Consider the following 12775-nt stretch of genomic DNA (forward strand, 5'->3'; position numbering starts at 1 on the left):
CATCTGTTTGGCCCAATGAAGGATGCACTCCGCGGGAAGCAGCACGTGGAAGATGAAAGGTTACTGATGCAGCAAGCCGTTCACTCCTATGTCGACCAATAGAGTGGTACCGTGCAGGCATACAGTTCCTCCCAGTAGCGTGGCGTAAGGCCGTTGGATAGCATAGAGATTATGTTGAAAAATAGTGTTTTATAGCCAGCAGAGTAGGGAACAATACGGAGTATTGTGATCATAAATAAAACCAACCTGCCGCGTGAGATTAGCCGAGCGGTCTAAGTGTGAAAAGTGCCAGTTGACTCCCAGTAACGAAAATGAACTGTGCGGCTGGTCCCGGCGGAGGTTCGAGTCCTCCCTCGGGCATGAGTGTGTGTGTTTGTCCTTGGGATAATTTAGATTAAGTAGTGTGTAAGCCTAGGGACTGATGACCTTAGCAGTTAGGTTCCATAAGATTTCACACACATTTGAACATTTTTTGAAAACCTACCTGCTTTCAGAAAAAAAGAGTTGCATTACTTATTTAACGCCCGCCCCTCGTAGATACTGGACGCGGGTTCACCCAGTTACGTAACGATGACGTGGTGCGCGCTGTCAAATGTGCGCAAATAGAAATGAAAGAAAGAAGAGACAATCTTTATTTTCACTCTGTATTAGTTTTTGGTCTGTAGGTTGTGGTGACAGTCTGATCTGTTGCGTTGCCCGACGTCTAGGTTAAGTTAGAAAACGACAGTCTGGTTATGAGTTGTTGTAGGAATGAATGCTATCGACAGCGGATCTAAAATTGATTCCATATTTCTAGATTTCCATAACGCTTTTGACATCGATTCTCATAAGAGACTTCTTATCACACTGCGAGTCTATGGAAAATCGCCTCAGTTTCGCGACTGGATTCGTAATTTCCTGTCAGAAAGATCACAGTTCGTAGTAATCGAAGGAAAGTCGCCGAGTAAAACAGAAATGGTACCTGGCGTTCTCGAAGTAAGTGTTATAAACCCTCTGCTGTTCCTAATTTATACAAATTATTTAGGAGACAATCTGAGCATTCGTCTTAGAATGTTTACGAACGATCCTGTTATTTACTGACGAGCAAAGTGATTAGAATATCAAAACTAATTGCAAAATGATTTAGACGCGATATCGAAAAGTGCCAATTGACTCCCAATAAGGAAAAGTATGAGGTCATCCAGACGAATACTAAAAGGAATCCGTTAAATTACACAAATGTAAAGACCAAATGTAAAGACCACAATTCAAATAAATACGCATGAATTACAATTACCAACAGCTTAAATGAGACTGATCATATATATAAAGTTATGGGGAAGGCGAATAAAACACTGCATTTTATTGACAGAACACAGAAAATGCAAGTCTACTATGGAGGTTGCCTACACTGCGCTTGGCCGTCTTCTGCTAGAATACTGCTGTGCGGTATGGGAACCCTACCAGACAGGATTTCCAGAGGACACCGAAAACGTCCAAAGAATGGCAGTTTCATTTTGTATTACCGCGAAATATGGGAGAAACGATGGTCATAATAAAATAAGAGAAATCAGAGCTCGTAAGGAAAGATGTAAGTTTTTAATTTTCCCTCGCACTTTTCAAGAATGAAAGAGGAATAGTATGAAGGTGGTACGATGAACACTCTGCCAGGCACTAAAGTGTGAATTACAAAGTAGTTATGTAGATGGCGATACGAAAGCTTAGTTGTAATTGTATGCTGATCTGTTGCGTAGTTCCAGGATTGTATTAGCTTCTAAGGTGACAGTTTATTGGTGAGTTTGCGTAGCCATCGAATTTGATACCATGAGAATAGATGTAATACTTGATATGTTATGTGTTTTAAGCTTACCAGATTTCACTGAGTAGTTTATGTCCGCCATTTAGATGATGCCATGGTTCAAAGCAGAAGAGTGGTATCGGTAGGTTCAATAATCCCCTTGAGTGGGGTGTGAACATAGCTCTTCCGATCAGAAGCAACTGTCTTAATTCGTGAAGTGGCATTCGCCCTTACAGGGGCCTGATAGAACTAAAGTAGCAAAATAGAAGTATAAATACCAATTTTTCCCTTATTTTTTTAACTCAGGATTTACGCGTAGACCTATTTTAAGGTTTTACTAACACAAGCAAATAAGCGAATGGCCGGGAAAAAATCATACAAACATTTCGAATATTATAGTGTCACGAATTATTTTCAGGGTTATTATTAGCAGAAAAGTGCAAAATTGTTGAGCAGTCCGTTCCGTCACAAAGATTCTTCTTTTCTTCTTCTTCTGTAGTGGTCAATCCAAGGATTGGTTTGCAACAGATACAATGGCAGCTTGTCTCCATTCTGTGCGTCTTTCAGCTTTTCTCTTCATTTCTTTATAGGTGTTACATCCTACATATTTCTCGATTTGATCCATGTACCTCAGCCGTGGTCTTCCTCTTGGTCTTTTTCCCTCGACATATCCCTCTATGATTGTGTTTAGGAGTCCTTTATGTCTTAATAGATGGCCTGTAAATTGCACTCTTCTTTTAACAATGAAATTCCAGATTCCAAAGATTCTAGGAGCAGGAAAATGTGTCTGAAGCAGTACCGTTTCCAACGTTTTTACATTCTATCATTCAGATCGCCGCTATTTGTACAGCTGCCCGGCACACGAGTCCCAATAAGGCAGACCGGAAATCAGAGAACTCGGTATAGACAGTCTACTCCCACATCAGTAACTATGAGAATACTGAATTATGCAAAAAAAGTTTGGTAGCATATGGCGTGGCCCATACCGTCATGTAGGTAGGGCGCAGAAAAGACTAAGGCCTAACAATTGCGTCTTGGTGGATATCCAACTTCTTTCTAATAGTATGACGGTTAAAGTGATTTTCGTCGCATGAACCGCATTTCTCTGTCTTCTCACCTCACTGGAAAATTGACAATCTGCAATTCTTGAGTTTTTCAGATTGTGGTTTACAGCTGTCAATCGGACCTAAGTAACAGCATGTCTGCCACTCTGTGACAAATTGTTTATACTTCCTTCGACATATCTTCGCCAACCAATCAAATTCAGTCAGTAGACGTAAGACGGTCAATCAAATAATGCTACAAAATTTCATTTCAGCAAACGTGTGCTCTGTGACTGAATCTCATTGCACCCCTCCATCTCACCCGCCAACCCGTGACCCAGTATTTCTCTCTGCTTCTTTATTGCCCGATCCTGTCTTGTGAAATGTTCAAGACAAGCCTTTAAAGAATAATATGTAGTAACTTCCGTTATATATGGTTCGAAGAAGTTCAGAGATGTCCGAAAGAACAGACACCATATCCATATAAGTATATAGTTCTGGCAACACCGGCCATGACCTTCTTCTTCTGTGCGGATGCACACATATTCCGCGAACTCTTACGGCACTTGGTAAGAATGTCTTGCCGGCACGGTAGCTCAGCGTGTTCGGTCAGACGGCTACTCGCCCTCTGTGATAAAAAAACTGAGTAAAGAAATCAACGATCAACTTGAACGGATGTCTTGTGACGTCCGCCCAGACCAAACGCAACGAACAATACCGAAAAAATGAAAAAAAAGATGCATAGAGCGTCTGCCATGTAAGCAGGAGATCCCGGGTTCGAGTCCCGGTCGGGGCACACATTTTCACCTGTCCCTGTCGATATATATAGCAGCTGAAGGATTTAATACAATTCTAATTTCGCTACCATCCACAAGAACCGAAACTCAAATTCTGACCCCGGAAAACAAAGACACAGACAAGATTTAAAATAGTGCTCGTCTTGCTTGATAGCAACGAAAGCGAAGGTTTTACATTGTTAATTGGTGAAATGGAAAGGAAAGGTAGGGGGCATCAGTAATGCATTAGAATTGCTTCTCAGTTTTCACATTTGTGTCTTCATGATGTGGTTGTCTGGATGTTTTATTCTCGCTGTCCTGGGAACTGTGAATAGCTTCTGTTGCTCTGTGTGTCGTTAAGTGTAGCCACATTAGACACCGCAGTCGTCCTGTAAAACAGCGCTTATGGACCAACATACACGAAAAAACGGATCAGTTCAAGTGTCACAGAGCACGTGTGACCAGCACTAAGCTTTGCAAAACTTCCGTTGCGCTTCACTTACGTTCTGATAGAAACATTATTTTCTTACGAATCAGCACAGCGGGTAGAACTGATATTGGTAGGTATGAAAAATTGTATAAGAAATACCTCTTCTCGCTCACAGTTGTGAAATATGTATATATTTAGAGCAACGGGTATGTATGATGGGAATGTGGTGTTTTCATGGTGAATAACAAAACAGATAAATCCATAACGTTCGATCTAAGGCGCTGCAGTCATGGACTGTGCGGCTGGTCCCGGAGGAGGTTCGAGTCCTCCCTCGGGCATGGGTGTGTGTGTTTGTCCTTAGGATACTTTAGGTTAAGTAGTGTGTAAGCTTAGGGACTGATAACCTTAGCAGTTAAGTCCCATAAGATTTCACACATATTTGAACATAACGTTCGAGTATCGGTCCGCCACACAGTTTTAATCTGCCAGGAAGTTTTATATCAGCGCACACTCCGCTGCTGAGCGAAAAATTCATTCTGGAAGTAAATACAAGTTTGTATATTTGTGTTTTATCTGCATGCTATGTCCAACGTGGAAAGCGTTTGGCCTGTTGGTAGAACCATATTGCGTTAACACCCTTGGTTAACCCTTGGTGTTCCAAACGAGTGTAACCGTTTATCTGGCCCTAGTAATGTCGGTGTGTCGTCATGCTATAAGACAAATGGAAAGGAAAAGTGAAGCGTTAAAATTTTAGCCAATACCTTAATCGTATGCGTCATGATCAGAAGGGCTATTTGTGCTCTTTTAATGCTCTGTGACCAACCAGTGTACTGATGCTAGCATTAAGAACAGGCTTCCATTGCGCGGATTTTATGGTGGCTACCTGTCACCGTAATGGACAGTGTGGCGCTAACTGTAGCATCCTGGACCCATACTGAGACGGGGCTCACACACGCGTCCGTCTACCGTGGTCTGTAACTCATTCGGGGGAATGTTGGGGCTATGCCTTCGATTATGTCATAGTTTATTCCTTACCACGCACTACACCGGATAAATCATTTTTATGCCACTGATGTTTTCGATGTCAACGAATAAATTCTACACTCCTCGGACAGCATAAAGTCGAATTGGTATTTGTCGGCAAGACGTTTGCATCATCCATTTACGTCCCCAGCGACAGTACCACTGTGTTCATCTGAAATCTTTTTTCTTTTTACCTTAGCGGTGTTTGCACTGTGATTTACGTTCCGCCTTCGCCACCGTATTGGTAGCGCATTTTTCTTCCTTTCTTCTTTTATTTCATTTGTTCTGAAGAAGGTGACATACAAATAATGTTATTTTTTGAATACATTATTGTTCTGATGCATTTTAAAATTGTTGAAAGCAACGTCAGATCCCCTAAATACATTTTCTACTCAACTTCCTTTGCAAGAGCAGCTCAGAAGTGCTGGATTTCGGAAAATTCGCAGTTACTGTGAAGGACGCAGAGAACAAAGAGCTTAGTACTCTCATAAAGTTTTTTTCCAATTAAGTTGCAAAAAAGAGGAATTTGTAAATCACAGAGCGCTCCAAGAGACTTTGGAAACAGCAGTAAGTGAAGCAGTGAAATAAGTATCAGAAGTTTCGAAAAGCAGTGACATGTTTCTAAGCTGAAGAGTATCTCATGACAGATACATCACTTCCCTTGGCCAATCCTGTATCGACAAGGATAAGAAGTCAGCTCAGAAATCGGCGTCCCGCCGTGGTCGAGATGATTAAGAACGGATCACGAACTCGGACTTGTTCGGAACCAACCCAGCATTCGAATCGAGTGATTTATATGAAACTAAATGAGCAGTGTCGGACGAGAATTTAAACCCTGTTTCTCCCCAGCACGAGTCCAAAATATTACCACTGCGTTACCTCTTTCAACGGAGTATTAGTTCAGCGGGATAATTTTATTTTTTATTTTTTTTCGAGTGTAACAACGTTTAACAGAAGACTTGAGAAATGAAAGAAGATTCGCATAATAGCGACTGACAGTTGACCCTGAACGTATATAAATATAACGTCGTCCTTATAAACAGGCGAAGGCATACAGAACTGATCGGAAGCACTAACTAGTGTAAAATATTAAGATGGTCCGTAAGTTCAGAGAGATTTTGTTTTGCATGTTGCTATTCTGGTTGCTATGGGTTTATTTATCGTTTGTCTTTTTTTATTTGTAGTTCACTGTTGCAGTCGAGTTTACATATTGTCATTTTGTCATTTGAAGATAGTGATTGGAGCTGTGGGCCCTTGAAAATCGAGGGTCAAGTGGAGAAATTGGAACATTTCCGACATCTTCTTCTATTTGAGGCCGGCCGCAGTGGCCGAGCGGTTCTAGGCGCTACTGTCTGGCACCGAGCGACCGCTACGGTCGCAGGTTCGAATCCTGCTTCGGGCATGGATGTGTGTGCTGTCCTTAGGTTAGTTAGGTTTAAGTAGGTCTAAGTTCTAGCGGACTGATGACCTCAGAAGTTAAGTCCCATAGTGCTCAAAGCCATTTGAACCATTTTTTTTTCTGTTTGAGTTCAGTAGAGGGATGACTGCAGCGGAGGCAGCCAGAAACGTTTCCGCCGTGTATGGGGATAATGCCATTGGGCAGAGCACGGGAAGAAAATGGTTTCTTTGTTTCAGGGAGGATCGTTTTGGCATTAGTGGCTCTCCATGTTCGGGGTTTGATGAAGATCGTTTACGCGCATTAATCCACAACGATCCACGATCCACTACGCGCTCTAAATCAAAATCACAAAAATCAGCGAGTGACCATGTGTGCATCTCTGCTTGCTCGTCGTCAATTGGGTCATGAACAACGCCGGCCATTCCTATCCTGTATCGTTACTGGTGACGAGAAATGGTGTCTTCGTGCTAACATAAGGAAAAGAAAAGAATGGCTGAATACAAACACAGCAGCAACTTATCGTAGGAAGATCTGCGCGCATCCACAAAAGACAATGCTATGCATCTGGGGGAACAGGACGGTGTGATGTACTACGAATTACTTCCCCGAGTTGTAACCATCAGTGCCGACATTTATTATCAACAACTGAGACGTCTTGCAGACGCAGTCCAAGAACAACGACCAGGAAGACTGCGTGAAGTGATGCTGCCCCACGGTAACGTCTGCCTGCATTCTGCTAGACTGACGAAAAACTCTGTACAGGTATGTTGGGAAGTCATTCCGAATCCACCTTATTCATCTGGTCTAGAGCTCTCAGATTTTCGCCTTTTCCGATCTCTATGGAACAACCTTCAAGGAACATCCTTCCTGGATGAAAATGCGCTCCGAACATGGCTGGAATAGTTCTTCGCCTCAAACCCACGTGATTTCTACAGCTACTGAATCGAAAAGCTACCCTAGCGTTTCAAACTGTTGTAAATAGTGAAGGAGAATATGTTATTGATGACTAAAGTCTCTGTTATGTGTATCTGTTGTGTTTATTAAACGTATGGGAAAACGCTACGAGCTTGTGCACCAACCTTATACTTAGGAGCGACCTAAAGTTAAATGGCCACATAAAACAAATCGTACAAAAATTAGAGGCCAGCTTGAAGTTCTTTGAGAGGAGGAAATGTAATTTATCCTGGAAAGAAGTGTTCTAAAAAACTTGACCTACCGATTCTTAAGTATTGTTCATTAGTCTGGGACCAATACCAAGTTCGATTAATAGGAGAGGGAGGGAGGGACGGAGGGAGGGAGGGAGAGAGAGAGAGAGAGAGAGAGAGAGAGAGAGGAGAGAGAGAGGGGGGGGGGGGGGGGGGAAAGATCCAACGAAGAGCGGCGCGTTTCGTCAGGGATCATTTAGTTGGCGCTAGAGCATTAAGAGATGCTCAACAAACTACAGTGCAAACGCTACAAGAGAGGCATTATGCATCACGTAGGGATTTACTGTCGAAATTCTGACAGGGTTCCAAGAAAAGTCGAGCAACGTATTATTTCCTCTCAAACGCGTCTCGCGAAATGACCAGGATGAGAAACTCAGAACTCATACGGAGATTTATCGACACCCTTTTTCTCCACGTTCCACTCCTGAATGGAACAGGGAAGGGGGCAAAAGACAGTGAGACCAGAAGTGCCCTCCAGTACACATCGTGAGGTGGCTAGCGAGTTAAAAATGTTAAGAAAGATGTAAATCTAACAGTGTAATTGTGTAAACTGTTCAGGCTAAGAATATTCCTGTCGCACTAAGCAACCAGCCAATCTTTTGCGTAACCTGCCTTCTATCGATCTGAATCCGCAGTCGTTATTTTCATGCGTTAGTATCTCCCGTTCAAGCCATCATGAAGATACAAGTGGCGCTGTAGATTAATAATTTTTGACATCATTGACTACTGCTGTGGGTTGTTTCAAATCTTACAAAATGTAGAATGCAAAATCGGTTTTCTCATCAGTTACGCTGAACAGACTTCTGAATCGTCAAAAAAACTGCTGACACAATGCTCATTTGAACACCTAAGCATCTTTGCACTGCTAAACTCTATAACTCGGTGCTGTAGATCTTCGAAGTGAAAGTCGATTACGAGTGTGCGTTCATACGAGGCCAATCAGTAGAGTGAAAAGTCGAGAGTAAGGCCCCCACCCACAGAAAATTCGCTGGTGGCGGTTGTGAGAGACCCATCTCGTGCGCATTGCACAACAATTAACCTTGGCTTTTATTCAGAACATGATGAAGAGCTGCCTTCTCCCTCTGAAGCCGCTGTAGCGAGCTATAGTGGTCACAGCCCACTCGTTGTATGCAACAAGCGGCCATTTGTGAGGGGCTGGCGGCGGCGCCCACCTTGAGATGGTATCGTCTCGCCTCGCCTCTGTAGCGAATCGCGGAACTTGGATCCGGACGCGCCTCTTCGCAAACCCTCGTTTGCTTCTGCGACGAACTAGTCCGCCAGAAATGAAATTTATTCTAAAAACATCCGTAATTAGCTTCTGCACAGCGATATCCTAGGGTTTACAGCGTATATAAATTGAAGCTTCACCTGACTTGTTTGTTTTAGTAACAGCGCAGATTGGTAACAGATTATTAATTCGAGATTTTTGGAGCTCGATGCTCCGTTGCTCGTGGACTTTTTTCGTGGCACTGACTTACACCTCTGGTATTGCTTTGCAAATGTGAAGTCACTGAACTGTATGTCCCACTTAACTGACTGTAAGAGCCTCATCTCACTTAACTGACTGTAAGAGCCTCATCTCAGGTCCGAGAAATTCAGCGGTATGCCCCTTCCAGTAGGTCCACGCCTAGATATCACTGTGCTGCCAGTTGATGACTGTTTTATTACTGATAAAAGATTGTTAGTCGTAATTTTGAGGCAAATTTAGGAGTGGGCAGAAGTCGATCCTCGAGGCTCAGTGGTATAGTGACGAACTACAGATCCGTAAGTCCCAGGTTCGATCTCTGATCAGTCATCATTTCTTTCAACTCCGGTAATGTTGGTTAACATGAAAAAATGCCGTGTTACACCGTTGTTCTGAATCCAAATTAAACTGTAGGTCCTATGATTGGCTGGGTAGGTCAATAAAAAGGTCGGAGGAGACGACGTCATACCACCTCCTATAGGGCTGTGGTTTACAACCAACCTTCGGATTGATAACAGTTTTTATCTTTAGAAGATAATTCCATGTTTACTGAAGCAAGTTAACACTTTTCTTCTGCAATGGTAGTCTAAATTATCATTAGTCTTCTTGGCAGATGGAATCTAGTACAATTAAAAATAACGAAGGTTCGAGTTGGTCTCGAAGACAATGAAGTCTTTAGAGGAGCGCCAACCCAAGAAAGGATAGGGTTAGGAGATCTGCGGAGATTTTAACCACCCTCCCCCTCGGTAAGTTTTTGGTACCTTAGCCATGGTGCCACCTCGCTTTCTCCCTATATATCTGAACTGAAATTCCAATTGTTCCAGCCCACTGTTGCTAACTTTCATTTTCAGGCAATATTTGTTCTATTAACTAAATTCTTTCACGTTCATCTTCCGAATCCGAATAAAATACTTTTCTGCTCGGCATCGGGCAAATGATGAATGCCAGAGGTCCTTCACTCATACTGAAGGGAGAAAATACTCGGATTCTTGATTCAACAGTGCAATACTTCACAAGAAGAGTCTTTTAGCGCATAGGGTCATTTAACAGACTTAAAATATCCGACTCTGAGCATTAGGATTTTCATTTCATTTAATCTCTAGGTTTCCGTAGTTTTACCTATCTGCTGCGAGGTATCTATGCACACAGATTCGAGTGAACGATAGCCGGCTCCACGTCCGACTTATCTTTTTATCCGTTGGTGCGTACCAAAAGCCCCACGACACCTGCAACGTCAATACGCGCACGCTGGCGCAAGGCTGCGCCTCGACTCCCCGTCCAGATCTTCTCTTCCCCTACATGCAACAGATCGCGCAAGCATCTTTTCTCAGTCTGAGACGACAACTTCAGGGGCAGTACTTGTCCTTCGCGCGCGAATTTTACCGGCGCTGAAAGAAGCGATACAGGTGAGATGTGTAATTTCAGATCAAGCAACACGGCGCTCGCCGCCTGTGCGGAAAGCGCCCACACACACACACACACACACACATACACACACATACACATACAAAATCGCCTACTAGCGAAACTTTGCCAGCTCACCTTCGCAGGTATATCCTTGTTGTATAAGGCCCCATAGCATATCGGTGCAATGGTGACAGTAGGTGGGCTTGTGAAAAGTTTTCTTGCTGAAGCTGTGCCCGTGGCTTGCTGGGGGCTCGGCCGAGACCGACGCCATGATCCCCGACCCACTGCGGCACCGTTCACGCCAGATTTTCACCGTGAAATAACACTTCGCACACACATATTACATGTCTACGTGATTTCGGAACCGTACACGAACATTGTGATGCCGTAAGGGCGCCCTGAAACTCGGAGTTACATGCCGAAGGCGCATTTCCGGAGGCCGTCCCTTTCACAGCTGACCATCACTGGCGAGCAAGGTGCCTCCGCGCAGCCGCAAGACGCAGCCTACAGCCGGCGCGCGCAGCGCGCTCGCGCTCGGGCGAGGTCGCCATTCCGCGCTTGCCTCAAATTTCGAAAACCCGGCGCCGCGAAATAACAATACAGAGCTTGTTACGAAAAGTAATTCGTCAATTTTCTTCTTTAGCTAGCGTCTGGCTCAAATACAATCTTCGTTTTTCCGCCGTCTGTTTCAACACGAAATTAGACATGAACGCAACGGCAATTATTGAACAGTTCGCTCGGTGGCGACTCTTACAGCCTCTAGCGGACGAAGTCACAACTACATTTGACGTGAAGTTGCGCGCGGCTGTTATAAAGCCCAATGAACACAGTTGACAAGTGGCATACTTTCTTGCGCTTTCTATATCAGTCTTCTAGTCCTAATACTTCTATACTTCCTTTCAGTATATTTTATAATTTTTTCGCACAGTAATAGTCTGGTTTACTCCTGAAAATTAACTTCACTTTTGATAACTGGATAGATATAACATTTATGCATTGATGGAAAAAGTTGAAGTATGCACCAATAAATGATGCTGATGATACATCTAACAAAATAGTACAGATAACTAAAATAAATTGTCTTGTTGCATTTTATTCACAAAATAATATAAGTCAGTGCATTCAATACAACTTTTCATAATAAAATTAGAATGACATTCGCAAGTGGAATGTTAACAACAAATACGTTTACCGTCATCTACAGAGACTCATTGATAAATTTATAAGGAAATAAACAGCCTTACAGACAGCAAGAGTTCGTTTAAAAAGCAAATTATAGCTGTATGTATCTCTTCAAGAGATCACACTTTGCCGTTGATGTGATCTTATGTAGAAGGAAGAAGGCAGTTATGTGTTCATAAATGCCTATTAATTGACCATATATAGAGTTCAGTCTGGAGAACTTCAAAATCTTCAAAGGTATTTTCCATGGCTCTTTTTTGTGAATATGATTAATAAAACACGTAATTGCTAACTTTTCATACAATTCTCAAGTCAGCTTGAGTGAGTAATACATGAGAGTGAACAAAGGGGACAATTCTTTATGTGTCTTAAATTTGGATTCTTGTTAGTAATATATATTTCAAATATATCTAAATGAGAAAATGTGATACTGTAAAAATTGAGTGCCACATACAGCCCCAAAAATTTCTAGATTTTCTAGTATCTCTACAGGCTTCAAATTTAGACTGTCAAAATAGACGACAGAAAATGTGGTTGATTCGCTAACTATTCAAGCCCTTAAAAATTGCTCAATCAGGTAAAACGAAATCCTGAAAACTGCAAAAGAGGAAGAGGAAGTTAGTGCATAGCTGTACATTACGATCTCCTGAGCTGTTTTTCTTTGCGCCTATACTTGTAAATCGTACTCGATCACTTTTTCCTCTTCTTACAGCAAAGGAACTGTTTAAAAAGTGAGAAAGCTAGAAATTTTTAAAACAACAACAAAAAAAAGTGTCTGTCAGCTCTCCACCAGAAGTTACTGTTTTATTAGCTGTTAAGTAGATGCTCTTTTTTTATTTCAAATATTGGTTACACTGATATTTACTTTAATTCTGAACTTCAGTTGCATTTATGTTTAATTAGTGATGGTCTGCTTATGATATTGATAAAAAAAAGGTTAGTAATTCTACTCCAAATATGTTTGAAAATGCTGAAAAATAATGTCTTATTTGACAGAAAGGATTCTGTTTGGGAATAGGCTGCTGCTTTTTCACTTAGGTTATTCAGTTGGTTATTCAACCACTTTTT

General features: G+C 42.3%; 1 protein-coding gene across 8 annotated transcripts in view; it reads right to left on the minus strand.

Moving 5' to 3' along the window:
• Nucleotides 1-11021, minus strand: part of LOC126483035 (diacylglycerol kinase theta) — a 733775-nt gene extending 722754 nt beyond the window's left edge. For all 8 annotated transcript variants that reach the window (XM_050106590.1, XM_050106584.1, XM_050106589.1 and 5 more), the window contains exon 1: nt 10661-11021. In XM_050106590.1, coding sequence (XP_049962547.1) covers nt 10661-10796 — 136 coding nt within the window. In that variant the 5' untranslated portion in view covers nt 10797-11021. The remainder of the gene's footprint in view (nt 1-10660) is intronic.
• Nucleotides 11022-12775: the final 1754 nt, after the last annotated feature.

This window comes from Schistocerca serialis, chromosome 1 (genome assembly GCF_023864345.2).
Source record: "Schistocerca serialis cubense isolate TAMUIC-IGC-003099 chromosome 1, iqSchSeri2.2, whole genome shotgun sequence".
In the NCBI taxonomy this organism is placed as follows: domain Eukaryota; kingdom Metazoa; phylum Arthropoda; class Insecta; order Orthoptera; family Acrididae; genus Schistocerca; species Schistocerca serialis.